General features: G+C 58.4%; 2 protein-coding genes across 3 annotated transcripts; both read left to right on the top strand.

Annotated features, from left to right (window-relative positions):
* The first annotated feature begins 3 nt into the window (after window positions 1–3).
* Window positions 4–4,445, top strand: ATRAID (all-trans retinoic acid induced differentiation factor). The gene is made up of 7 exons (XM_004451457.5): window positions 4–217; window positions 918–1,039; window positions 2,921–2,992; window positions 3,204–3,275; window positions 3,378–3,499; window positions 3,789–3,886; window positions 4,100–4,445. The coding sequence occupies exons 1-7, from the start codon at window positions 119–121 to the stop codon at window positions 4,202–4,204; spliced, it is 690 nt and encodes a 229-aa protein (XP_004451514.1). The 5' UTR covers window positions 4–118; the 3' UTR covers window positions 4,205–4,445.
* A 220-nt stretch (window positions 4,446–4,665) lies between these two features.
* On the top strand, window positions 4,666–24,771 carry CAD (carbamoyl-phosphate synthetase 2, aspartate transcarbamylase, and dihydroorotase). 2 transcript variants are annotated; one of them, XM_004451454.3, is made up of 44 exons: window positions 4,666–4,897; window positions 5,103–5,242; window positions 7,001–7,130; window positions 7,796–7,938; window positions 8,121–8,262; window positions 8,445–8,616; window positions 8,767–8,952; window positions 9,122–9,234; window positions 9,556–9,701; window positions 9,928–10,059; window positions 10,616–10,849; window positions 10,958–11,179; window positions 11,357–11,545; window positions 11,765–11,889; window positions 12,080–12,210; window positions 14,081–14,193; window positions 14,651–14,895; window positions 15,121–15,367; window positions 15,655–15,753; window positions 15,851–16,075; window positions 16,149–16,331; window positions 16,494–16,712; window positions 16,881–17,048; window positions 17,486–17,668; window positions 17,758–17,862; window positions 18,327–18,566; window positions 18,705–18,786; window positions 19,073–19,239; window positions 19,359–19,523; window positions 19,681–19,812; window positions 19,964–20,165; window positions 20,525–20,715; window positions 20,805–20,945; window positions 21,070–21,171; window positions 21,588–21,684; window positions 22,265–22,309; window positions 22,414–22,583; window positions 22,662–22,736; window positions 23,265–23,477; window positions 23,645–23,770; window positions 23,854–24,009; window positions 24,089–24,190; window positions 24,268–24,362; window positions 24,444–24,771. In XM_004451454.3, the coding sequence occupies exons 1-44, from the start codon at window positions 4,816–4,818 to the stop codon at window positions 24,544–24,546; spliced, it is 6,678 nt and encodes a 2,225-aa protein (XP_004451511.1). In that variant the 5' UTR covers window positions 4,666–4,815; the 3' UTR covers window positions 24,547–24,771. The 2 variants fall into 2 exon arrangements, with proteins under 2 accessions (XP_004451511.1, XP_071068017.1); XM_071211916.1 differs by having other exon boundaries at window positions 4,724–4,897; window positions 7,796–8,005.
* Window positions 24,772–26,768: the final 1,997 nt, after the last annotated feature.

Below are 26,768 nucleotides of genomic sequence, written 5' to 3' on the forward strand. Positions count from 1 at the left end.
AGGCGCCCCGCGCCGGCCTCGCCTCGCCGCCTCCCGGGACGTGGTCCTGACGCGCCGGGGGGCGGAGCCGTCGCGGGGAGATCACGCGAGCGGCGCCCAAGGACGGAGGGAGTGGAAAATGGCGCCCCGGGGACCCCGCGGCCTGGCCCGCCGGCCGCCTTGGGCGGCCGCCCTGCTCCTCGCGCTGGGCGCGGCAAGGGCTCTGGCGCTCCCCGAGGTACAGAAGCCAATCGGAGGTCGGGCCGCAGCCGAGTCGCCGGCTCGCCGGGGTGGCGCGCTCGCCGCCCGCGCCTCCAATTTGGTCCCCGAGGCCTCCTCCCCGCCCCGGCCTCCCGCTCCCGCCCGGCCGCGTCCGGCTCCCGGGGACTCACGCCGCTCCGGCCTTCCGGCGCCCCAGCCCCGCTGCAGCTCAGGAACCTTTGAAATTTGACCTCGCTCCTTACTCTTTAAATAACTTTAAATTATCCTTTCAAAACACACGAGCCTTGCGGCTCTTTGATAAGCGCTCCACGCCAGAGTGCCGTGCCTCGTGGGACGGCACGACCGTGCATTTTGTAACGTTTGATGGGTTTTTTGTGTACCTGCCGGCCCTTTCCCACCGGGCCAAACCGGAGCTGTCAGGCTGAGAAGTCACTGGAAGGTGCATAGTAAGTAGGTTCGGATCGTGGGTTCTCCAAGATGAGGGCCTTCCCTGGAAGTGGGCTGGTGCCGAAAGGTTGTCAGGCGCCGGGTTGGTTCCAGGCTGCAGTGGGGGAAATGCATCCCCCAGTCTAACCAGAGAGAGAGGGGGGACTCGAGCCCCTTCCCTGGCCTGGACTGGAGAGCAGAGTCCCGCAGAGGTGGCCGTTCGTTCTTGATCTCCGTTTGTTCTCTTGGCTTCTTTTTCTGGAGTCCTAATCGGTTTCTCCCTTCTGCAGATATGCATCCAGTGCCCAGGGAGTGTGCAAAATTCGTCTGAAGTGGCCCTTTATTGTAAGAAGACACCGGTGCTGATGCTGCGTGCCCGCTGCTGCCTGAATCAGAAGGGCGCCATCTTGGGGTGAGGGAAGAGAAGGCATCCCTGGAGAACGGGCTCTAGAAGACTTGCCTGATAAGTGGGCTTTGGGCACAAACCATAGACATTGGTGCTTGAAGGCCGCTAAACCACGACTCTCAGACTTTTAAATTTGTATAGCATTTTTGGCTAGGTAAACCGTAGAGTTCCTTTTGGTCGAAACTGCAAAAAAAAAAAGTCATAATTTTTGTCTTTTTTTGTTTTTTAATCAACAAAAAGCTTTGTATGACCTTGGTTCCTTTCTCATCAAGTTTCTGAGTTATTTACTGTGTGTTCCATGAAATGCCCCTTTTTTTCCCAAGACTAATATTTTAATGGCCTTCAAGACTACACTAATACGGTTTTTCTTCCTCCTTTTCTGATTTAGTCATGTTTGTCTTTGAGGCAAATTCCTCTTCCTGTCCCCTTATAGGTTCCTCAGATTCACTCCTGCCCCAATTAAACATTTTCTCTTGAGTGTTCCACCCTCACTTCAAACTCAAAATGTCATCTTACTCACATTTTCCTCTTTCCTTAATCACATAAATAAATCTCTAGATTAAGCTTTCCAAAAACCATTTTCCCCCTTCATCATTCTCTAGTTTTAAACCTTATTTATCTATAACTATGTTGCCCTCAGGATGAAGTTCAAGCCTTGAACTAGGCATCAGTATCTACCACAGATACACCGCCCACCAGACTCACCTGCCCTCGAAGACATTCTACCTTTGTTTCTTTGTTCAACCCCCTCTCCTTACCTGGCATTGCCTTCCTCCATCAAATTAGGACATAACATCCTACAGTTCCAACATCTTCTGTGACTTCTCCCTGGTACTAAACCCCAGGGTAATATCTTTTTTTTTTTTTTAATTAATTTTTTTACTTTTTAAGAAGCTTTAGATTATATAAATTACATAAAAAACATAAGGGATTCCCATATGCCCCACTCCCTCCCCCAATATCTTTTTAATTGATTTCCTTTAATCATTAGTGTCTGTACAGCTTAAATGTGTTTATACTCTAACATTTATATTTCTGTTTTTGGCAATTGTCTTGTTCCCCTACTAAATTGTAAACTACTTGAAAGCAAAGATATGGAGTTAAGTCTTTTTAAAAAGTATTCTCCCAGCAAAGTGGGTATAGGTCAGTGATTGAGCGTCTGCCTTGCAAGTACAAGGTTCAGTCCCCTGTACCTCCAAAAAAAAAGTATTCTCCCATTGTTTTAGTAGGTTCTCAGTGCATATTTGTAAAGTATAGGAATGGACAGTGGTAGATATTAAAGAAAAATAATGGTTGTTTGGTCCTCAGTGTCCAGTTTACATATAGTCTGATTGAAAATGTCCTTGGAAAAAATTTTCATTTATGTAACTTGCTTTTTTTTCTTTTTTTTTCATTTGAATGCCCTTTGTGGATCTGGTATAATAATAATGTCACAATTTGAGATCTACTAATCTAGACAAGAAACACTTCTTCCAAAATATGCGCAGATGTGAACTGACAGGGCGAAGGTATACTGATTCAAAGAGTACTGTCCAGTATGACTTTCTGCAATGATGGAAATAAATGTTCCATATCTGTACTTCCGATATGGTAACCACTAACAGCGCGTGGCTTCTGAACACTTGAAATGTGGCTACTGCCAATGAGGGACAGAAATTTTCATATAATTATAATTAATTAAAATTTCAATAGCTACATGTAGCTAGTGGTGGCCTTATTGGACAGTACAGGATTAAAACAGCTACCATCACAGCCCCAAGTTTATGGCTTTGATTACAGCTGGGTCCAATTAATGTTGATTAGCTGGCTTAGTCAGACAAACATACAAACTTTGCCATGGATGAAGAGGAGAAACACATAGTTACACTGATTACTTTGTTTCTTTAGGCTGGATCTCCAGAATTGTTCCCTGAAGGACCCTGGTCCAAACTTTGCTCAGGCACATACTGCTATAATCATGTAAGTGGTTAGGTGCCCTCCTTCCCAAAAGGGGAATAGAGCGAAGAGTTGGTGGGAAAGTGTCTGGACAGGGACTCCTAAAAAGAAGGATAAATGTTGATATCTAAACTCTGATAGCCCAGGGTAAGGACTGGCTTTCCAGTTCAGGAAGATATGTGAATGGAAGCATCATGCTTCCCAGGGCAGAGTACTAACAGTGTGTGCTTTGCAGAGACCTGCAAGCAAACCCCATCAAGGAAGACTTGACCAACACCTTCCGTGGTTTTAACCAGCTCCAGACTCTGTGAGTGAGAGTCAGGGGTGGGGGGCCAGTAATCAGTGTGGGACAGTGCTGTGAGCTCAGCAATTTTGAACTGAATATTTTGACAGCCTGTGTTGTCTGCAGGGTACTGCCACAAGATGTCAGCTGTCCTGGAGGTATTGACGCTTGGAATAGTATCACCCATTACATAGACAACAAAGTCTGCCAAGGGCAAAGGGACCTGTGCAATAGCACTGAGGACTCAGGTATGCTCTCTTCCTCCGTTGTGGGAACTGTCTCTTCTCCCTTGGATTCTTCACTTTAGACCAGAAAGACCAGAAAGTTGCTTAGGTGCCTTTTGTTCAGGCTTCTGAGGCTCTAATCCCTTGGAAAGAAAATGTCTCAGATAGTATGACTATTATTGGTATGCTCTGATTCCTGTAATCTCCTTTCCTCTCCCTTTGACCTAGAAAGGATTGAGATTTTTAAAGCAGATATTTGGCACACATACCTGATGGGATCCAGTGATGTTCTCTCTTTCTCTCTGGCTCCTAGAATTGTGTCCTGAGAATGGAGCTTGTGTACCTGATGGTCCAGGATTCATGCAGTGTCTCTGTTCTGACAGCTTCCACGGCTACAAGTGTATGCGGCAGGTGAGGAATTGGGCCTTCCTAATACAATTAGGAATCAGAGAAATGCGTAGCGTGGGAATCTGTCTGAAGGAAGAGCCAAGAGACCAGGAGCTGATGCAAATCACCTAGAGCCATGAGAGAATTAAAGCCATGAGGGGCGGGCATGCTAGGAAAGAACCAGCAGGTGCTGGACACAGCCCTGAGTCCTCTGGTTTGGAATCTGTTTTTCCGCAGGGCTCATTTCCACTACTTGTGTTCTTCGGGATTTTGGGCTCCACCACGCTATCCATCTCTATCCTGCTGTGGGGGACCCAGCGGAGAAAAGCCAAGGCTTCCTGAGCCACGGAGGTCTCCAGACTGACCTAGATCCTCCTGAGCGGTCTTGGGCCCACCTGGGAACTCTGCTCCCGAGTCAGGCCTCGTTCGCCACCCTGCTCAAGGCTGAGGCTGCGGTTGGAAGGAAGATGGGCAGCTGCGCGCTCCTGGAGTGTTGTGGACAGCTCCCAAGACCAGGAGCGGGCTGCTACGAGTCCCAGTAGGGTTGTCGACACTAATAAAGCTTTTTGGTTTTTTTAAGGAAGAGTGTCCTGCCTCAATAGTAGTTTATTCCTTTCTTTTCTTTTCTTTTTTCCTCTTAAGGGGAAAGTGCCCTGCCTCTGTGCTTTGGGGCCGGGGCGGGAGAGACTGCTTCGGAGGACCGGGTTCGGGGGCTGCCGCCCAGGTGCGGCAGGCAGAGCGCGCGGCCGCCCCGCCCCCGGCCCGGGGCCCGCCCCTTACGCCCCGGCCCCGCCCCCGACGCCGCCGCCGCCGCCGCCCCGCGGGCCCCGGCCCAGCGTCTTCCGCGCCCGCGCAGGCCGCAGCCGCCCGCGCCCGCAGCCACGTGGACTCGCTCCCGGCGTGCGGCGCTCGCGTGGTGCCCGCGCCCGCCGCCGTCCCTGCCCTCCGCGCCCATGGCGGCGCTGGTGCTGGAGGACGGGTCGGTCCTGCGGGGCCAGCCCTTCGGGGCCTCTGTGTCGACTGCGGGGGAAGTGGGTAAGCAAGCCCGGGCAGGCGTCGACCTCATCCCGGCCCCCGATGCCCCTCCGCCCGGCCTGTCCTGCCCGGACCCCGCCATTTTCCCGCCCGCAGCCCCCGTCCCCGCCCGGGCGCGGCGGTCCCAGCGCAGCCCCGTCAGCGCCCGCCGCGGCTGCCTCCCGGGGCATGCTCATCGCGCGGGCGCCCTGCGTCCTCCCTGCAGTGTTCCAGACCGGCCTGGTCGGCTACCCCGAGGCCCTCACCGACCCTTCCTACAAAGCCCAGATCCTGGTGCTGACCTATCCTCTGATCGGCAACTACGGCGTCCCCCCGGAGGAAGTGGATGGGCTGGGGCTCAGCAAGGTAGCCGCTCCCAGGGCTTTCTCTCGCTCTTTCACATCCGTTACTCTCAGAAGACGCTGGCACTCCGCTAGGCATCCTGGGCTGCGCAAAGCTACGCGCAAAGTGATAAGCCGAGTCGGCCAGGACCTGGAGAGGCTCGGAGAACCAGGGGCTTCAGGGAGAGAGCTGGCCCCCTTGCTGGGGACCCCGGGGCTCTAGGCAGGGTGGAGTATTGTGTCTGTAGTGAAGGCCTGGACCAAGGGGAGAGGCAAGAGGTGTGAGGGAGCCTGGGAATGCCTGAGAAGTGATGAGGAAAGCACTTGGAAGTCAGGCCAGCTGCAGGAGGCATGGGGGGCACAGCCCGAACCAATCCAGAGTCTGTCTTGGCCAATATTCCCAAGGAACCATTGAAGGCTTTTTTTTTTTAGCAGCCCAGCCCTGTGATGGGAGCAGTGCTTGAGGGTTACCTCCAGACTGGAAACCAGAGACAGAGGGTCCCAGCTCACCTGTAAAACCAGTGAAAGGCTGGACCTGCTTTCCTTACCTTTCCTCGTTTCCTCCTTTTTTACATATTGTAGACAAGAAACACATTTCTCCTACAGTGAGGGTATCCCTATTCAGAAACTTAGGTTGGCCTCTGAGGGTTAAAATAGTTTTTTAAAAGATCAGCACATAGCAATTAAGATCAACTGATAGAGGGAGTCATCATAGCCTGGAAGCAGCATTCCTCAAAACATGTTTTGCTAGGTGGTGTAACTGTCCGCTTCCCAAGTTGCCACCCCAGTTATCCTGATACCTGGAGAGGGGTGCCCTGGATAATGGCCTCCCTTATCGTTACTCCTGTAAAAAGCCGTTCTTCGTCATACACCTTTAAGTACACTATGTTTAGTTTATGACTCAGAGTCTTGTGGATTTGGTGAATGTGTAATAGTCTTTAGCTTTATCAGCTCTAGGCCCATTGATAAAAATTGAGTTTATAAACCTGGCAAATAGAGGCCCCAAGAGGACCAGGGGTGAGTGAGGCCTCCTAGAGCCACCAGCCCAGCCAGCGCAGGTGTTTTTGTCGCCCCTGTGCTGGAAATGTGCTTGCCGTGCCCGGGCTGCTCTGCCTGGCCCAGGGAGGGCTCCTGTTACTTTATCTCCCAGTCTCTGGCCTTCCGTGGGTACAGCTCAGCCTTGATATCCATCTTCCTTTAAGCCTTTCTCCACAAAAGCAGAACATATCTTAAATATGCTACCTATTTTTTCCATTTCGTTATTTAACATTTGTCTATTGGTTAACTAATTTCTGTTGTCTTTTTTGTTTGGATGATAGTCCTCTTTGAAGTGTAGGAAGGTGTAATCATGTCTAATATTGTAATTCAGACTTTATTTGTATTTAATAATGTATCCAGCATCTACCTCTTTCGTTACTCTGTTTCTATTGCACTCTATGATTACCTTGTTTATTTACATGTTAGAGAGGTGTAAGTAAAGCGATAGGTGAGCTCTAAGCTGCAGTAAATGAGTAGGGTAGCTTCACAGAAGAGGGGATATGCAAGCTCAGCTTGGGATAAAGGAAAAAGAAGGGAAATATCATTTTCATTCATCAGTCAGGAACCCTGGGCCCGTGTTGAATGTTTAGTACGGGGGACAGGCTTGTCAGTGAAGGGAACTGCCTGTGCAAAAGTATGAAGTGCTTCAGAAGGACTGGCCGGTTGTTCGGTGTGGCTGAAAAGATGGCGTAAAGAGAGTCTTTTGCCCAGGCTCCTTCTCACGATCTCCTCCCTCCATCCACAGTGGTTCGAATCCTCGGGGATCCACGTGGCAGGACTGGTGGTGGGAGAGTGCTGCCCCACACCCAGCCACTGGAGTGCCACCCGCACCCTGCACGAGTGGCTGCAGGAGCATGGCATACCAGGCCTGCAAGGTATGGTGGCAAGCACAGTGTGTCTGGGTGGAGCGCAGCATGCCCAGATGGAAAGAAGCAAGAGAAGGTCTCTGTAGGCTGTAGGGACTGGAGTTGAAGGTTGCATTCGAATGTGCCCGGTGGGGAGACTTAGGCTGGGGTCTGGACTGGGGGAAGGAACTGAGCCACCACTCAAATTGAAAACGTCAGACGTGGAAAGGAGAAAATTGTATCATGAACCCTGGCTTCAGGATTTATCGACTCATGGCTAAACATCTTTCATCACCTCCAGATTATTTTGAAGCAAATCTTAGGCATCATGGTGTTTCATCCACAAATATTTCAGTACCTAATCTATGAGCCTTGTAACCTAATTGATGAAAACAGGTTGTTTTTCCTGCAGAGTATCCTGCAGTCTGTTTTGTGGGTTACGTACCTGTAGTTCCATGGAGTGTGTTTTTTTTTCCGTTGGTGTTTGCTGTAAACCGATAGATCCAGAGTCATGGTTCAGTTCAGCCGTGATATCTGTGGCAAGAACACTTCACGGTAGTGGGCTTGCATCAGCTGGCCCGGGATCTCGATGCCTGTAGAACAGCTGGGTGTGGCTCGGGGCTCTGGAATGGAAGTGCTTCTGGAAGTCTGACTTCGTGAAGAGTGGGGTCTCTGAGGGCGTGCTCTTTCGACAGGCGTGGACACCCGGGAGCTGACCAAGAAGTTGCGGGAGCAAGGGTCTCTGCTGGGGAAGCTGGTCCAAAATGGGACAGAGCCTTCAGCCCTGCCATTCTTGGACCCCAATGCCCGCCCCCTGGTGCCGGAGGTCTCCATTAAGGTACAGAGGTAGAGCAGCAGAGTGTCCCAAGCTGGACCGCAGTCCTTACGTTCTGCCCCTAACCGAGGTGAACACTAGCAGGAGAATCGTAAAAGAGAAGAGGCCTGGAAGGTAGGGGTTGGTGGGGGAATGTCTCCAGACCCACCGACCACAGCTGCTCGCCCTCATCCCTGTCCCCACAGGCTCCACGGGTATTCAATGCAGGGGGTGTCCCCCGCATCCTGGCCTTGGACTGTGGCCTCAAGAATAATCAGATCCGATGCCTCTGCCAGCGGGGGGCCGAGGTCACCGTGGTCCCCTGGAACCATGCATTAGATAGCCGGGGTGAGTCACCTCACACAAGCAGCGTGGGTGGAGGACCTGCCTCTTGGTCCAGTTTTCTGAGAGGCGCCATGGGTGGCGGTGAAGGAGACGGGGAGAAGGACTTCTGCCCTAGCGGTAAGGGCTGCAAATGTGCCTCTTCCCATCAGAATGGTGGTTCTGATGCTGTGTCTTCTGTCCTCCAGAATATGAGGGTCTCTTCCTAAGTAACGGCCCTGGTGACCCCACCTCCTGCCCCGGTGTGGTGTCCGCCCTGCGCCGTGTCTTGTCAGAGCCAAATCCCCGACCTGTCTTCGGGATCTGCCTGGGACACCAGCTGATGGCCTTAGCCATCGGGGCCAAGACTTACAAGATGAGGTGGGCCTCGTCGGGGAAAGAAGAGGCCCACGCTTCTGAGATGACAGGCGGGGAGTCTTGGGGACGGGAATAGAGTTGGTGTTTGTTCGTACTGAAGCGAGAGCAGTGGGGTTGGAAAGAGCCGCTGACTTAGCATGCCTCCGTCTCCAGATACGGGAACCGAGGCCATAACCAGCCGTGCCTGCTGGTGGGCTCCGGACGCTGCTTCCTGACCTCGCAGAACCACGGGTTTGCTGTGGAAACAGACTCCCTGCCGGCAGGCTGGGCCCCTCTCTTCACCAACGCCAACGACCATTCCAATGAAGGCCTTGTACACAACAGCCTGCCCTTCTTCAGGTGAGCTGGGAGCTTCTAGCAGGGCTGGAGTCTGCCCGGCTTTGAAGCCCGGGGGCCTGAAAGACTGACAAGTAAAGTGGAGAGTCTTCTCTCCCATCACCCCCCTCCGAGGCCGCCGACCCCCGCGCCAGTGAAGACGACAGGTTTCACACCCCCCTCTCTCCATCAGCGTCCAGTTTCACCCAGAGCACCATGCTGGTCCTTCAGATATGGAGCTGCTTTTTGACATCTTTCTGGAAACTGTGAAAGAGGCTACTGCTGGAAACCCCGGGGGCCAGACAGGTAAGTCCCCCAAGTAGAACTGGGCTGTGGACCTAAGAGCAGAGAGGCTCGGGAGTGACCAGGGTTGGTTCCAGGATGGGCAGCTGGTGGAAATGCCCAAGGGAGCTGATGGGCATGATTGGGCGGTTGAGGGGCGGGGCAGTAAGAAACCCAGGCCAGGTTAGTTTGTGCTGCTGCTGCTGGAATCAGTTCTGGGGTCATGAGTCCTGGGTTCAGGGTTTCCGGCTTATTGGGGACTTTTCTCTGAACTGAGGGTTAACCAGGACGGTCTCTCGGGTCCTCTCTGGCTCTAACGTTCTCTGGCTCCCTTGGCCTCCACAGTCCGAGAGCGGCTGATCCAGCGCCTCTGTCCCCCTGAGTTTCCCACCCCAGGCTCTGGCCTTCCACCTCCCCGGAAGGTTCTGATCCTGGGCTCCGGGGGCCTCTCCATTGGCCAAGCTGGAGAATTTGACTACTCGGGCTCTCAGGTGAGGCACAGCCACCCCCAGCCCTCGTGAACTGTTCAAGTCTTGAGGTTGTAGGGAGAAAGCAAGCCAGGGGAGCAGGGGAAGGTGCAGGGAAAAGAAAGTGAGGGTGAGAAGTTACTCGTTAGGGACTCAGCCTGCAGGGAGGGTGACGAGGGGAGGGGACGGTGGCCTGAGACAATCAGCAGTCTCCTGCAGACACAGCTGACTGGCCATTCCTGTCCTTTAGGCAATCAAGGCCCTGAAGGAGGAAAATATCCAGACGTTGCTGATCAATCCCAACATTGCCACAGTGCAGACCTCCCAGGGGCTGGCTGACAAGGTCTACTTCCTTCCCATAACACCTCACTACGTAACTCAGGTACGCCTGGGGGACGGCTGGACCGGGGAAGGGCTTTAGCAGCCAGGGCAGGTTTCTTTTTTTTTTTTCCTTTTTTTTCTTTTAAGATTGGTTTATTTATTTATTTCTCCCCACCCCCATCCCAGTTGTCTGTTCTCTGTGTCTATTTGCTGCATCATCTTCTTTGTCCGCTTCTGTTGTCAGCGGCACAGGAATCTGTGTCTCTTTTTGTTGCGTCATCTTGCTGTGTCAGCGCTCCTTGTGTGCGGCACCGTTCCTGGGCAGGCTGCACTTTCTTTCGCGCTGGGTGGCTCTCCTTATGGGGCATATGCCTTGCGCGTGGGGCTCCCCTACACAGGGACACCCCTGCGTGGCAGGGCACTCCTTGCACGCATCAGCACTGCCAGCTGCACACGGGTCAAGGAGGCCCGGGGTTTGAACCGCGGACCTCCCATGTGGTAGATGGACGCCCTAACCACTGGGCCAAGTCCGCTTCCCCAGGGTAGGTTTCTAAATTTCAGTCCACCCCCTTCCCCCCATAAGCCTCCCTGTCTGGTATCCCTCTCTCCCACTGCAGGTGATCCGTAATGAGCGGCCCGATGGCGTGCTGCTGACTTTTGGGGGCCAGACAGCTCTGAACTGTGGCGTGGAGCTGACCAAGGCCGGTGTGCTCGCCCGGTACGGGGTGAGGGTCCTGGGCACACCTGTGGAGACCATCGAGCTGACCGAAGACCGGCGGGCCTTTGCCGCCAGGATGGCGGAGATCGGGGAGCATGTGGCCCCTAGCGAGGCTGCGCATTCCCTCGAGCAGGTCCGTGGGGTGCCTGGGCAAAGGCAAGGGGTGTCCTCTCTCTGGCTTGTTTGCCCGGCAAGCGGGCCAATCCTGACCTTGGCTGTTCATCTCTTCCGCGCGGCGCAGGCGCAGGCAGCGGCCGAGCGGCTGGGGTACCCCGTGCTGGTGCGTGCGGCCTTTGCCCTGGGTGGCCTGGGCTCTGGCTTCGCCTCCAGCAGGGAGGAGCTCTCTGCTCTCGTGGCCCCCGCTTTTGCCCACACCAGCCAAGTGCTGGTGGACAAGTCGCTGAAGGGATGGAAGGAGATCGAGTACGAGGTGGTCAGAGACGCCTACGGCAACTGCGTCACGGTGAGCGCGGGGGCAGGTGGGCATGCCGTGGGACGGACGTTCGAAGCCTAGAGGGTTCTGTGTGCCTCGCACCTAAGGGGGGCGCAGCCCCGAGAAGCGGCAGAACGCTGGGGCACAACCTCCTGCCCTCTCCCGGCTGCTGCCGCCCGTGACCCCCGTGGGACCCACCCTTCACAGGTGTGCAACATGGAGAACTTGGACCCACTGGGCATCCACACCGGGGAGTCCATCGTGGTGGCTCCGAGCCAGACGCTGAACGACAAGGAGTACCAGCTGCTGCGGCAGACGGCCATCAAGGTGACCCAGCACCTGGGCATCATCGGGGAGTGCAACGTGCAGTATGCCTTGAACCCAGAGTCTGAACAGGTGAGGCTGAGGTCTGGAGCTAAAACTCTAGCTGTTAGCTCCTCCTCCTCGTGTTAAGTTTTGGGCCCTGCAGATCCTGGCACAGAAGCTTCTGGTGGGGTCAGGTTTGGGGCGAGCCCTTCTGTCCTTCCCTAAACGGAGGGCTTACCTTCTCCTGAGGACCTTTCCAGGCAGGGGCTTCTAGTTACCAAGTGACTCTTTCCTTGTTCTCTTCTGCAGTATTACATCATCGAGGTGAATGCCAGGCTCTCTCGGAGCTCCGCCCTGGCCAGTAAGGCCACAGGCTATCCTCTGGCTTATGTGGCAGCCAAGTTGGCTTTGGGCATCCCTCTGCCTGAGCTCAGGTACGAGGAGAAGGGGAGAAGTCTGGGTGTAAGGGGGCAGGGAAGCTGAAAATATTTGCGGCACGGGGAGAAAGAAAAGGACCTGGGTCTGGATTTGTGGCCGTGGAGACGGCTACCTGGACGCTCACTCCGTCCGTCTCCATCTCTGGCTCCTGGAACACCGCCCCCCCCACCACCCCATGGCTCCCAGGAACTCTGTGACTGGGGGAACGGCAGCCTTTGAACCCAGCCTGGATTACTGTGTGGTGAAGATCCCTCGGTGGGACCTCAGCAAGTTCCTGCGTGTCAGCACCAAGATTGGGAGCTGCATGAAGAGCGTTGGTGAGAGAGCCCCGGCATGCACACACCCACCCCGGGCCCCCCATGGGGCCCCATCAGCCCCAGGGACCTAGAATGGCACAGGGGCCATGGCAGGGCCTATCAGCGGCTCTGTTAACAGCTGCTTGGAAATACAGCTTCTCGGGTATATCAGACTAAAATCGCCATTCTTATCCAGACCGGGGACCAGAAGTCACCTGGAAGTCTGAGTCAGAACACCTGCTCCGCAGGTGGCACGTCAGAACCCTGGGCATGGGGTGATAGCCTCCCACCTCTCTCAGCTCTCTCGTCCTACAAATGAGCCGACCGAGGTGCCCACACGAGGAAAGAAAGGGACTTGGCCAAGGGCCGGCGAATGAGCAACAGGCAGAGCTGAGAACTAGGCTGGCCCCCTGTGGTCTGAGGGCCCAGTTCTGTGAAGCTCTACCCGGAGCGTTGCAGCCCTAGGCTGTTAGGCCGGGGACGTTTTGTTCACTGCCTTAGTTTAAATACTGATGCTTCCAGGAAACAGTGGCTGCCCTTTTCCCTCAGATCCTTCTAAACCCAGGGAAGCACAGTTGGCAGCCATTCTTAGCCCATCTTTCTTAGGACACCTTCGGCCTTGGTCACTAAATGAAATGGTATTTTAATGTACTGGTTAAGATCAGACAGTTTTTATGACAAGGAAGTTTATTGGTGAACAGTGAATATAGGGGTCTGGCAGTGGTAGGGTATGTTGGAATTGTGTCCATTTGTTTCTTTATAGTATCCTTTTTGTGGCCTCAGCCCTCTAGAACAATTCAGCCAAAACAAACATCTATGTAGCCAAGTGCCTGCAGTTTAAAGGATAAGAGCATTGCATTGTGCTCCAAGTTTCCAGTAAAAGTAGTAGAAGCCTTTAAACCAGCAAGTCTAAGCTCAGATATTATTTCAGGATTTTTAGAAATCCTACAAGACTGCCAAGTTGTTCCTTCTGGAAATGAATTCCTGTTACATGAAAATAGTAAACATGGGATTGAAGCCATCATTAAATTTGTGGCTCAAAGAAGTGGATTGAAAATGGGACAATCACAGATTAATTCCTAGATGAAATATTGGAAAGTCTCATATCTGGTCAGGTATTCTTGGAATGTGATCTTCTGTGGTGACTTTGTAACTTCTATTGTACAAGTAAGATGTGGCTCATTGAAAAATGAGAAACCATAGGTTAGCCACACGAAAAAAATTCACTTGTCACACACAGGTGTGATTTGGGTGTATATATGCTTCCAGAATTGTTCTAGGCACACATATGAGTCTATCAGGGTTTTTTTTCTTAACAAATTCCCACGTAAGTTTTATGACATGACCCCATTTTGAAGAAATTACAAAATCACCTCTGATCCACTTCCTTGATGCTAATATTAGCATCTTGGTGTTTTGAAAAACTTCAGAGGGAATATAAATGTCAGCTGTATTGTAAATAGAGAAAAATGCAACCAGCAAGGAACACTTGAAAACCCTAAGGTAAATGATCAGAAGACACAAACAAAAAAAAACTTTACAGAAGAGGGAATCCATAAGAGAACCAAAAAAAAACAAATTCCCTCTCATTAGTAAATAGAAATCAAGTTAAAGGGCAGAGGAAATTAGCAAAAAAAAGGGTTTAAAATGATCGTGCCTTGTATGGTAAAGTACCAGCTTCTGTTAAGTAAGATAGTTCACCAAGTATTATTTTGGTCCTTTTAATTCCGTGTTCACAAACACAAAACCTGGAGTTACCCGTGAAAATGGCAAGGGGGAGCGCTGCGAGTTTAAGCCCGTGGCGCCCACGTCCCTGCCTGATGAAACCCCCAGGCCCCTGGCTGCCAGCCCACCGCCGCCCTCAAGCCTTGCGCCCTGTTTGCTCCACCAGGCGAGGTCATGGGCATCGGGCGCTCCTTTGAGGAAGCCTTCCAGAAGGCCCTGCGCATGGTGGATGAGAACTGCGTGGGTTTTGACCACACCGTGAAGCCGGTCAGCGACGTGGTGAGGCGCCCCTCCCCCCAGCAACACCCCTAAAACGAGCCCTGCTGCTCTCTCTCCCCCAGCCCCTAACATTCGTTGCAGTCACTTATGGGACAGTTGCTGTGCTTTGTTCGCCCACCCGAGCGCTCTGAGGTGTCATCTCGTTCGTTGTTGCGGCAACAGCGAGAATGAGGGAGCGCTAAGGCCTTCTCGAAGGCTTAGGTTTAGAGAAGTGCTGGAAATTGCTCAAAGCCACAACAGCCGCTGCGAGGCAGAGCTGGGATTTCGGTCCAGGTTTTGGCAAGTCCAGAGCCTGAGCTGTGGTGCCCAGGTTCCTCTCCCAGCGAGACGGCAGTGTTCACGCACACAGGCCTTGGCGGGTGCTGGCGTGGAGGAGGAGTCTCTTGGCTTCCCATCCTGGGGTCGCCTGGCTCCCTCCAGTCCTTCCACGCTTGTCTGTCCGTCCTCCCGCCGTCAGGAGCTGGAGACTCCAACAGACAAGCGGATCTTCGTGGTGGCAGCCGCCCTGTGGGCGGGGTACTCGGTGGAGCGCCTGTACGGGCTCACGCGCATCGACCGCTGGTTCCTGCACCGGATGAAGCGCATCGTGGCCCACGCCCAGCTGCTGGAGCAGCACCGCGGCCAGCCCCTGCCCCCAGACCTGCTGCACCAGGCCAAGCGCCTCGGCTTCTCCGACAAGCAGATTGCCCTTGCGGTTCTGAGGTCAGGTGGTGGCAAGGGCCCCAGCCGGCGAGGTGTGGGGCGCGGGACCTTTGAACAGTCAGGGGCCCTGGGAGGGGAGGTTGCGGGAGCTTTGGAGGCCTCCGACCTTCGTCCTCAAAAAGGGGGGGTAACCGGCCGGGACATTTTCCTCGCTCCTGCGCTGGGCTCTAGCCCCTCCCCTGACGCCCCAAGCCCACCTCTTCTCTGACCCCTCTCCTCCTCCAGCACGGAGCTGGCTGTTCGCAAGCTGCGTCAGGAGCTGGGCATCTGCCCGGCGGTGAAACAGATCGACACAGTTGCAGCCGAGTGGCCAGCGCAGACGAACTACCTGTACCTGACCTACTGGGCTACCACCCACGACCTCACCTTTCGGACCCCCCACGTCCTGGTCCTCGGCTCAGGCGTCTACCGGATTGGCTCCAGCGTCGAGTTCGACTGGTGTGCCGTGGGCTGCATCCAGCAGCTGCGGAAGGTTCGAGAGGTCATGCTGCCCGCAGGTGGCTCCGCCATCCTCTCGCGCCTGACCCCGGCACTTGCCATTCACCACTACGCCTCCTAGTTCTTGTCGGTCCTCGTCAGCCGTCTGTCCTTCCCCTGCAGCGCATGAGTCTCCTCCCCGGCATGTCGCACATCGGCAGCCCCCAGCCCTGCACGGCTATTTCAAAGGAAGCTGGGGTGGGGGGGGTTCTCTGAGGTCGGGCTTCAGCTTGGTTTTTCTATGCGCTTCCTTCCCCCTAACTGGTAAACCGTCTTTCGCAGATGGGCTATAAGACCATCATGGTGAACTACAACCCCGAGACGGTCAGCACCGACTATGACATGTGCGACCGGCTCTACTTCGACGAGATCTCTTTTGAGGTTAGAGGGCCGAGGCCTGGCCGAGCGGGCGGAGGGCACGGAGCAGTGAGCCAGCGGGCTCCGACCCCCCTCCCACCATCACCGCCCCGCCGTCCAGGTGGTGATGGACATCTACGAGCTGGAGAGCCCCGAGGGCGTGATCCTGTCCATGGGCGGGCAGCTGCCCAACAACATGGCCATGGCTTTGCACCGGCAGCAGTGCCGGGTGCTGGGCACCTCCCCGGAAGCCATCGACTCGGCCGAGAACCGTTTCAAGTTCTCGCGGCTTCTCGACACCATCGGCATCAGCCAGCCTCAGTGGAGGGAGCTCAGCGACCTAGAGGTGGGCTGGGGCCTGGCAGGTGGGTGGGGGGGGTGAGTACGGCCGGTCCCACTGAGCTCCCTGCCGCCCTCAGTCTGCTCGCCAGTTCTGCCAGACCGTGGGGTACCCCTGCGTGGTGCGCCCCTCCTACGTGCTGAGCGGCGCGGCCATGAACGTGGCCTACACGGACGGGGACCTGGAACGCTTCCTGAGCAGTGCGGCCGCCGTCTCCAAGGAGCACCCCGTGGTCATCTCCAAGTTCATCCAGGAGGCCAAGGTAGGGTGCTGCGGGTCGTCATCGGCACAGTAGGCGGGGTGAATTATGGGTTTGGGGGGCCCTGAAAGGCAGGAGGGGACATCGTAGGACAGGTGGGAGAGGGACGTCATCCTTGTCTGCGTCACGTGACCCCATGCACATCCCCGCCCTGCCCCGCCCCAGGAGATTGACGTGGACGCCGTGGCCTCTGACGGCGTGGTGGTGGCCATCGCCATCTCGGAGCACGTGGAGAACGCAGGTGTGCACTCGGGCGACGCCACACTGGTGACGCCCCCACAGGACATCACCGCCAAGACCCTGGAGCGCATCAAAGCCATCGTGCACGCCGTGGGCCAGGAGCTGCAGGTCACGGGGCCCTTCAACCTGCAGCTCATCGCCAAGGTGAGGGGGGCGTGGGCTCAGGGCAGAGCCCCAGCTCTTCCGTGGTCCGTGCTGGCCCCGGCGGCAGGGAGCTGTGGCATTGGGGGTGACCAGTGACCCCACAGCCCCGGCGCAGTGTCGGCGCCCGTGGCTGGGCGGGGCCTGACCGGTGCGCCCTCTCTGCCCCAGGATGACCAGCTGAAAGTCATCGAGTGCAACGTGCGCGTCTCCCGCTCCTTCCCCTTCGTCTCCAAGACCCTCGGTGTGGACCTCGTGGCCTTGGCCACACGGGTCATCATGGGGGAGGAGGTGGAACCCGTGGGGCTCATGGCCGGCACCGGAGTCGTGGGGGTGAAGGTGAGGAGGGAGGCCCCTGGGGGCCCCAGCAGGGGCAGGCAGCGTCTCCGCGCAAGCTCGTCAGCGTGTAGCCCAAGTGCCTGCTGGGGGCGAGCTCAGCTGGGTCAGGGACCCACACGGCCGTCGGTCCCTCCAGAGCGCACCCTAATTGGGGGCTGCGAGAGACGTTGGGTCCCGGCATAGCCATGCTGTTGTAAGACGGCCTGGGGTCAAGACAACCCGTCCTAGCAGACATCCCACGAGGGCTAAAGGAGCGTGGAGACGGGATGTTGCTTCCGGAAGGGGTGACCAGGAAGGCCCGAGACGAGAGCTGGTGTTTGACTTGGGCCTGGAAGGCGGTTCAGCCGAGCAGAAGCCGAGGGAGGGCGGGGTGTTGGGAGCAGCACGCCCAGCGGGGGAAGCTCCTCGGCCACCTCCTGTGCATCCCACCCCCTCAGGTGCCCCAGTTCTCGTTCTCGCGCTTGGCGGGTGCGGACGTGGTGCTGGGCGTGGAGATGACCAGCACCGGGGAGGTGGCGGGCTTCGGGGAGAGCCGCTGCGAGGCCTACCTCAAGGCCATGCTCAGCACCGGCTTCAAGATCCCCAAGAAGAACATCCTGCTGACCATCGGCAGCTACAAGGTGCCGGGGGGCTCCCCGGGCCGGGTGACCTCGGGGTGGGGGGAAGGCAAGAGAGACCCAGCCTCACTGCCCCCCACCCCCGGCTTCAGAACAAAAGCGAGCTGCTGCCCACCGTGAGGCTGCTGGAGAGCCTGGGCTTCAGCCTCTACGCCAGCCTGGGCACGGCCGACTTCTACACCGAGCACGGCGTCAAGGTAGGCGGCTCCCCCGCCTCCCCGCTGCGCGCTCGGGCCGGCGCACGCCGCCGGGGCCTCCCTCTGCTCCCCTGCTTTTCCCGCCATTGGCGTTATCATCCAGGTGACACACATTCCACGTAGGACTGGCAGAACATGCAGAAAAGCAGAGGGGCAAGAAGCCCTTACACCCCCCACCATGGTCAACACATGATCTTACTTCATTCCAGAATTTTATTTTTACACGGACACATGCGGGTATACCTGTACCACACGGGCACCAACACACAAAAGCAAGCTCATGTTATAGGCCTTGGTGACCTGTGCCATTTAGCGTAATAAAGAAAAGGCTTTCCTGAAGATAGACTCTGCCAGTGGCATCTTTAGCTCTGCCCCTTTAGAGGCAGCCACCGTCCCCCACCTGCCGCAGGCTCCTGGGCCAGCTCCCCTCCGGGCTGGCTCTGACCTTGGCTGCGGGCCGGCAGGTGACAGCCGTGGACTGGCACTTCGAGGAGGCGGTGGACGGGGAGTGCCCGCCCCAGCGGAGCATCTTGGAGCAGCTGGCCGAGAACCACTTCGAGCTGGTGATCAACCTGTCGATGCGCGGGGCGGGCGGCCGGCGGCTCTCTTCCTTCGTCACCAAGGGCTACCGCACCCGGCGCCTGGCCGCCGACTTCTCTGTGCCCCTCATCATCGATATCAAGTGCACCAAACTATTTGTGGAGGTGACTGGCCCGGGAGAGCATCGGGCGGTGTTGGCGGGCAGTGGGCGTGGCCCCGCGGGCGGAAAGCAGCACAGAGGGAAAGAAGGTGGGAGTGGGGGGGCGGCTGTCTGCTCTGGAACCCAGGACTTCTGCTTGCAGGCCCTGGGCCAGATCGGACCCGCGCCCCCTTTGAAGGCGCACGTTGACTGCATGGCCTCCCAGAAGCTGGTGCGGCTGCCGGGTGAGTGCCCGTCCCGGGAGCACTGGCTCCCAGACACTGCTGGCCCTTGGTGTGGAGACCCAGCAGGTGGCACGAGGTGGCTGTGGGGCCCGGGCTCTCCCCAGGGCTGCAAGGACAGGGCCAGCCCCAGAGCAGTTCTCACTGAGCTCTTTCACTCCTCTGTCCCTGCGTTCTCGGGGAAGCCATCCTGCCAGATTTCACCTCCTTGATGTCCTTCCAGTGTCTGAGGCTTCCTCTAATCTTGCCCAAAGACACTCACCATTGGTGTCCTTCCCCACCCTCCCAGGGCTGATCGATGTCCACGTGCACCTGCGGGAACCCGGCGGCACACACAAGGAGGACTTTGCCTCGGGCACCGCCGCCGCCCTGGCCGGGGGTGTCACTATGGTGTGTGCCATGCCAAACACCCGGCCCCCCATCGTCGACGCCCCCGCGCTGGCCCTGGCCCAGAAGGTGAGCCCCCGCCCTCATGCTTTGGGCTGTGGGAGACCCAGGTGCCCCCGTCCCTTCCCCCGGGCTGGCCCAGGAGGGACCCGGACACCAGCGGGCCTCGTCTCGTGTATCTCCTCCAGTTGGCAGAGGCTGGTGCCCGCTGTGACTTCGCCCTGTTCCTCGGGGCCTCGGCCGAAAACGCGGGAACCCTCGGCGCCGTGGCCGGGTCTGCCGCGGGGCTGAAGATGTACCTCAACGAGACCTTCTCGGAGCTGCGGCTGGACAGCGTGGCCCAGTGGATGGAGGTAGGGAGCGTCGCGTGGCAGCAGGCAACCCAGCCACGGCTCCTGGCGTGAAGGCGCCCAGGTGGGCTGACAGCATTGAGAACCCCAGAGAGCCACGCGTGGCTAAGCGCAGCGCTCAGCCTCCGCGTGCCCCTTTAGCAATCCTTTCTGCCCCCAGCACTTTGAGACGTGGCCGTCCCACCTCCCCATCGTGGCCCACGCCGAGCGGCAGAGCGTGGCCGCCATCCTCATGGTGGCTCAGCTGACCCAGCGTTCGGTGCACATATGTCACGTGGCTCGGAAGGAGGAGGTGAGAGGCGCCAGGGGTCAGGGTGGTCCTTGGGGGCTGGAGAGGGCAGGGGACAGCCGCGAGCCAGCACCCTCAGCACGTCCGCACTCCGCTTTCGGGGTGGGGCAGCCGGGCCTGGGGGCTCCCCCTAGGTCTCCCTCCTCTCCCCCAGATCCTGCTGATTAAAGCCGCGAAGGCCCGGGGGCTGCCAGTGACCTGCGAGGTGGCCCCCCACCACCTGTTCCTGAGCCGCGAGGACCTGGCGCGCCTGGGGCCTGGGAAGGGGGAGGTGCGGCCGGCGCTCGGCTCCCAGGAGGACGTGCAGGCCCTGTGGGAGAACTTGGCTGTCGTCGACTGCTTCGCCTCCGACCACGGTGAGAGGCCCAGAGCGCGGCTTTCTTTGCAGGGCCCAGCACCAGGCAGTGGCTGCTAGGCCGGGCCTGGGGGCTCCCCGCGGGCAGGGATTTGATCTGGCTTTGTGCCGCTGCCTCTCACGCAGCCTCTGGGCCACGGTCAGTGCTCAGTAACTGGCTGATGACCAGTGAATGAGCAGGTAAGGAAGTGCTTGCGTGGAAGACGCGGGCCCAAAGCTGGCAGCAGTCCCCGTCTCCCTGTTTTCTGACTCCCGGGAGAAACGAGCACTGGGGTTGAGGGGTGGGTAGGTGGCAGGAAGCCATCCTGGGGCACGCGTGGAGGGGCTTGGCCTGGGGGGTGACAGCTCGCTCTCCCCCAGCCCCCCACACCTTGGAGGAGAAGGGTGGGCCGCAGCCCCCGCCCGGCTTCCCGGGGCTGGAGACGATGCTGCCGCTGCTCCTGACGGCCGTCAGCGAGGGCCGGCTCAGCCTGGACGACCTGCTGCAGCGACTGCACCACAACCCTCGGCGCATCTTCCACCTGCCCCCGCAGGAGGACACCTACGTGGAGGTGAGGGGCCGCCGCCTCCCGGGGTGGGGGGCCCAGAGCCCCTTGTGTGGCGTGGCCTCCCGCAGCAGACCCCGTGGCTCTCTGGGCAGGTGGATCTGGAGCAAGAGTGGACAATCCCCAGCCGCATGCCCTTCTCCAAGGCCCGCTGGACACCCTTCGAAGGGCAGAAGGTCAAGGGCACCGTCCGCCGCGTGGTCCTGCGCGGGGAGGTGGCCTATATCGATGGGCAGGTACGTGTGCGGCCCAGGCCCGCCCCGCACACTCCCGCTGCCCCCTCCGGCCGCCCTGGGCACGGGTCCGCTCGTGCTGGCTTCCCCTCCGGCTTCCTGGTTCATCTCGTTCTGCTGTCTGCAGGTGCTGGTGCCCCCGGGCTACGGACAGGACGTGCGCAAGTGGCCTCAGGGCGCTGTGCCCCCGCCCCCAACGCCCGCCCCCACCGCCAGTGAAGTAACCACGGTACCCGCGCTGCTGCTGGGCAGGGGGATACGGCGGGGGGACCGGGGGGACCCCCAGGGGCAGGACGAGCAGCTCAGACGTTCTCGGTGGTTCAGGGGGTAGAAGGCTCTTCACTTGGCCGTTAGAATCCCACCCCTACCTCTCGGCCCACTGTGCAGTCTAGAATCAGCCGTCAGTTTCGAGGCTCCTCTTGATGCACAGAGGTCTGCTGAACATTCCCCCGAGACACCCCAGGGGCCTCGTCGTTGGGGCAGCCCGTGCCTCTAACAGCCGTTTCTCGAAGGATGGAGCTGAGGGGAGGGGCCGTAGGCTGAACCCGGGTGGACCAGGAGCACTTGGGGTTCTCTTAGGGCCTGGATTTGGGGTGGGTGGGGCCAGGCGCTGTTGAACGCCCCGGGCCCATTTTGTCTCCCCAGACGCCTGAAAGACCCCGCCGGGGCCTCCCAGGCCTTCCCGACGCCCGCTTCCACCTGCCACCCCGGATCCACCGAGCCTCGGACCCGGGTCTGCCAGGTACGAGGGGTGGCTGTGACGCCGCAGGTGTGGCCGGCGCAGGGGCGGCCTCGGCGGCCTGTCCCCCACGGCGTGGCCCAGCTCCGGGAGCTGACCCCGCCCCTACCCCCGGCTCCTCAACTTGGTCCGCTCACCCCGGCCTTCCCTCCGTCCCTCGCCCGCGCCTGATCCACTTGCCCCGCCTTTGTCCGAAGTCCCCCAGCTTGAGGTAGACACCCCCCAGCTCCCTCTCATAGGCCCTTTTTTGTTGTGGGCAGCGGTGTTCCTCCACCTCGGAGCTGGGACCTCACGGGGCCTCAGAGCGTGGGGTAAATCCGGGGTGTCGGTTGCTGTGAGCCTGGCCCTTGCCCTCGCCAGCTGGGAGGGTCGAGGGAGGGCGCCGCTGCTCGCACACGACACAGCCCCCACGGGGCACCCCGTGCCTGTCCCCAGACCGCCACCGGCCTTCCCGCCCTCCCCTAACCTGACGCAGCTGCCGTGTGAAGTGGTTTAACGTGTACGCCGACCCGGAGCTCCTGGGAAAACGGGGGGTCCCGGCCTTGGCCGCCAACGCACCTCTGTCTTGTTTCCCCGTTTGCAGCCGAGGAGCCGAAGGAGAAGCCGTCCCGGAAGGCGGCCGAGCTGGGTGAGCGCCTCCGCCCCGAACATGCACTCGCCCTGGGGACCTCCCTGACCAGGCCTGGCCAGGAGCCCCCTGACCTGCCTCTTCCCCCCCGTCCCTCACTGCAGAGCTGACGGGGACCCCTGACGCCGTCTGCTACCCTGCACCGCCCATGCCCCGGCAGGCGTCACCCCAGAACCTGGGGGCCCCGGGTCTGCTGCACCCCCAGACCTCACCCCTGCTGCACTCACTAGTGGGCCAACATATCCTGTCCGTCCAGCAGTTCACCAAGGACCAGGTGCCGGGGGGAGGGCGCAGGTGGGGGAGCTTGGCCCTCTGGGAGCCGCCTTGCCGGCTGACCTGGCCCCTCTCTCAGATGTCTCACCTGTTCAACGTGGCACACACGCTGCGTATGATGGTCCAGAAGGAGCGCAGCCTGGACATCCTCAAGGTCAGGGCCAGGGCCGCGGGGCTGGGGATCAGGCCGTGCCCCTCCTGTGCCCCTGTCCAGGGCAGGACAGGGTGGTGCTTAGCTCAGAGGAGTGGGTCTTCCCCCACCTTCGAGTGCCCTCGTGTGAGTCCAAATCCTCCGCTGTGAGCGACCAGCCTCCTCTTCTTTGGAAGGTTCTGCTGCTCCAGCTCCTCCCTCAGTGCTCTTCCCTCCTCGGGTCTGAGCTTAGCTGAGGGGGGAGGCCCTGAGCACCTGCCGCCCTCCCATCCTTCTGCTCCACCCTTCGGTCCGTGCTGAGGCATCTGCAGGACAGAGCCAGGCCGTGTCATGTAGACACTTAACCATGGCCTTCCGGAGGCAGAGCCTTCAGCCCAGCGGGGCTCCGGTGGTAGCAAGGTCAAGGCCACAGCAGTTGCAGGAGAGCGGGGGGCGGGGAGGCATCCTCCCAGCACCCCTCGTATCAGTTGGGGAGCCAAGCTCCAGCCGTGCAGTCCCCGAGGGGGGCATGCTCACCCTTGCCCTCCGCAGGGGAAGGTGATGGCCTCCATGTTCTACGAGGTGAGCACGCGGACCAGCAGCTCCTTTGCGGCGGCCATGGCCCGCCTGGGGGGCGCCGTGCTCGGCTTCTCGGAGGCCACCTCCTCCGTCCAGAAGGGCGAGTCCCTGGCCGACTCGGTCCAGACCATGAGCTGCTACGCCGACGTCGTGGTGCTGCGGCACCCCCAGCCCGGAGCGGTGGAGGTGAGCGGGCCTGTGCGCCGGGCAGGGCGCGTTCCTCGCTGGGCCTGTTCGCTGGTCTCTCTTTAAGCGTCTAGGCCGGACTGGGGGCGGGGGGGCCAGGAGAAAGGGGACGGTGGCAGAGGGTGGGCGCCGCTGCAGTGCAGACCTCGGGCAACCCCTCTTCACAGCTGGCGGCCAAGCACTGCCGGAGGCCGGTGATCAACGCTGGGGATGGGGTGGGCGAGCACCCCACCCAGGCCCTGCTGGACATCTTCACCATCCGGGAGGAGCTTGGGACTGTCAACGGCATGACGGTGAGGCGTGGGGGCGGGGCCGCGCCGCCAGCCTGGGGACCTGGCCCGAGGTGGGAGGCCGTGGTGACCGGCTCGTCCCCTAGATCACGATGGTGGGGGACCTGAAGCACGGGCGCACGGTGCACTCGCTGGCCTGCCTGCTCACCCAGTACCGCGTCAGCCTGCGCTACGTGGCCCCGCCCAACCTGCGCATGCCCCCCACCGTGCGGGCCTTCGTGGCCTCCCGGGGCACCAAGCAGGTGAGCGAGACCCCCGCGGCCGCCCCCCCAGGGGCCTGGGCCGGGTGTGAGCGTCCCCTGACCCTGCCTCCCCCTCCAGGAGGAATTCGAGAGCATCGAGGAGGCGCTGCCCGACACCGACGTGCTCTACATGACGCGCATCCAGAAGGAGCGCTTCGGCTCTACGCAGGAGTACGAGGCTGTGAGTGCCGGGCGGGGGGCACGGGGGAGCCGCTGCACCCCGGGCCCGGAGGCGCTAACGGCCTGTCCCCCCCGCAGTGCTTCGGCCAGTTCATCCTCACGCCGCACATCATGACCCGCGCCAAGAAGAAGATGGTGGTGATGCATCCCCTGCCCCGCGTCAACGAGATCAGGTGGTGGCCTGGGGGGCGGGGCCCCTCCTCCCGGACGGGCCGCCCGCGGGCTGCGTGCTGACCGTCCCCCTCCCCTTGCAGCGTGGAGGTGGACTCGGACCCCCGCGCCGCCTACTTCCGCCAGGCTGAGAACGGCATGTACATACGCATGGCTCTCTTGGCCACCGTGCTGGGCCGCTTCTAGGGCCCAGCTGCTGGCCAAGGACTCCCGGCGCCCCCCACGGGGGCAGCACACCTGGTTGCCACTCCAGGACCTCCTGAGAGCGCACACGCCCACGAGACCGCATGCGTCAGGCGCGGGCTGGAGCTCACTGGCACGGAGCGGGGCCCCGGCTGCCCTGCCTTGCTGATGACCCCTCCCATCTGTACAGTCACTTTTTTATAACATAATAAACAGCTGGGCTGCCTAGGTACAGTTCCTGCTTCCTCTCAGGTGTCAGGCACAGGGTGCTAAGTGTATAATTAAGACAGAGCTGGCTTCTAGAAAGTGGGCATCGATGCCCAAAGGTACGAGCGGCCCCACTGGGCAGGGCTCTTCTTCTGGCCGGGCGGAGCAGCCGGGCTTGCCACATGCCATCCCAGCCCCTGTGGTTCTGGAACCCGTTGCTCTGCTGTTCGGAATCTTGTCTCACACTCACATCAGGGCTGCCGGCACTCCGCACTCACAGTCCTGACAGGCGTCCGCGCCTCCTTCGCAGGCCCTGGGAGGACCCCCAGACAAGAGGCAGGCAGAGCCGCCGGGTCCTGGCTGATGAGGTTTGAAAGCCTTTCCCTCGGCCTCGTGCTCTTCCCCGAGCCACTGAGGCTGCCGTGGGGTGCTTGGAACCTTCCCTTAGCTTGCTCCAGTGTGGAGGCCTCTTGGTAAGGCACCCAGTGATGTCTACAAATTGGAATACCACACATTTGCACGTGCTAGTCCAAACTGCTCTCCTGCCATTCAGGATAAAGCTGCTTCATGGACAAGCTGTTAGCACTGACATATGTATCTGAATGTGGTTGAAAGGGGAAAAGTTAGGTAGTATTATGTGGTCCAAGAATAGAAAATACTTTAAAAAACCCAGGGAACTGCACTACACAGTGACGCTTAAGTTAAACTGTAGTACAATTATACAAATGTTCTTTCATCAGTCGTAACAAATGTATCACACCAATGCAGAGTGTTACTTGGTTGGTATTTGAGACTCTTGTATTTGATGCATGGTTGCTCTGTAAACCCACAACTTCTCTTTTAAAAAGAGCTGGTTAATATGTTAGGGATAGGACAAGAAGGGACTGGGGTCTTGAAGACGTAGTGTGAGCAGGAGCTTTATGTGGATTCTCATTTGCTCTCACACCAACCTCACAAGCATCATCCAGGCGAAAGGCTCAGGGAAGTTCCTTGGTGATTTTGCCCAAAGTCCCATAGCCACGTAAGTCCAAGGTGGATCCAGTTTTGAGGAGCCCAGAGGCTCATGGAGTTGGGGTTTGGGCTGGCGCATTGAGGGGGTAAGGCTGGGAGGACGGAGAGCCCCTCTTAGAGCAGTTGGCATGCGGGAAAAGAAGTGTGCAGAGCACGGCGAGAAGGCACGCCCCGGCCGGCAGAGGATTCCTGGTTGGCATTGCCAGGATCGAGGGCAGGGAGGGCAGGCTGAGAGAATGGACCAGGAGCATTCCAGCAGGAATACTGATCCATGACTGCAGGCAGCAGAGGTAAGCAGGAGTGGGCATGAGGCCATCGGCTCTGGAGACCTGCGACTTCATCCCCACCTCCCCGACCCTCACCTGGACAGCTCGGTCAGATACTCGAGGACTTGGTTGGTGGGAAATGAGTGGGTCGTTTGCAGAATGCTTCTACTCCTTTCTAGAGCTTCGGTTTCCCTTTTTAAGCTGTTTGAACAAGTCAGGGATTATTTTCTCAAGTACTCTTGAGCACTTGGGGATATGTCACACACAGATTCCCACAGAGCTTGGAGATGGCCGCGTCGTCAAGTAGCAGCAGCCGCGTTTGCTGCCAAGTGGTGGGAGGTGTCCCACCCCAATCCTTTCTTTGGCTCTCCGCATCAACACGGCTCTAAGTGGAAGAAACATCTTCCCCCTACAGCCAGAGATTAGATCTTATTACATCGAGAAATAAAAAGCTGTCAGCAAAGAAACAAAAAAAACTGTCCTTTAAAAAATATGCCTGTGTCTGAACCTGTTCCACGTCCGCCAAGGACCACCCGTATGCACCACATGGTTGCCACTAACCGTGAAAAGTTTAAGAAACAAGTTTTCCTGGGCTCTTTGTTCCTGAGATACTTAAGAGAGTTGCTTTGTGTTTTTAACAAACACTGAACATAGCTCTAATGATGTGCCAAGAACTGTTCCAAGCACTTTATAAATATTAATATTCTTTCTGACTTTTGGATGAGCCTTTTAAGTATATTC

The sequence above is a fragment of the Dasypus novemcinctus genome, chromosome 25, assembly GCF_030445035.2.
Source record: "Dasypus novemcinctus isolate mDasNov1 chromosome 25, mDasNov1.1.hap2, whole genome shotgun sequence".
NCBI classification, from domain to species: Eukaryota; Metazoa; Chordata; class Mammalia; order Cingulata; family Dasypodidae; genus Dasypus; species Dasypus novemcinctus.

What these genes read in the sequence shown, in the direction of transcription:
- ATRAID (XM_004451457.5), top strand. Translation starts at nt 119, where the DNA reads ATGGCGCCCCGGGGACCCCGCGGCCTGGCCCGCCGGCCGCCTTGGGCG. An exon ending in GCACATACTGCTATAATCAT is followed by an intron (nt 2,993 to 3,203) that starts GTAAGTGGTTAG and finishes TGTGCTTTGCAG; the next exon opens with AGACCTGCAAGCAAACCCCA. An exon ending in TTTAACCAGCTCCAGACTCT is followed by an intron (nt 3,276 to 3,377) that starts GTGAGTGAGAGT and finishes TGTTGTCTGCAG; the next exon opens with GGTACTGCCACAAGATGTCA.
- CAD (XM_004451454.3), top strand. Translation starts at nt 4,816, where the DNA reads ATGGCGGCGCTGGTGCTGGAGGACGGGTCGGTCCTGCGGGGCCAGCCC. An exon ending in AAACCCCGGGGGCCAGACAG is followed by an intron (nt 9,235 to 9,555) that starts GTAAGTCCCCCA and finishes TGGCCTCCACAG; the next exon opens with TCCGAGAGCGGCTGATCCAG. An exon ending in TCGACGAGATCTCTTTTGAG is followed by an intron (nt 15,754 to 15,850) that starts GTTAGAGGGCCG and finishes CCCGCCGTCCAG; the next exon opens with GTGGTGATGGACATCTACGA.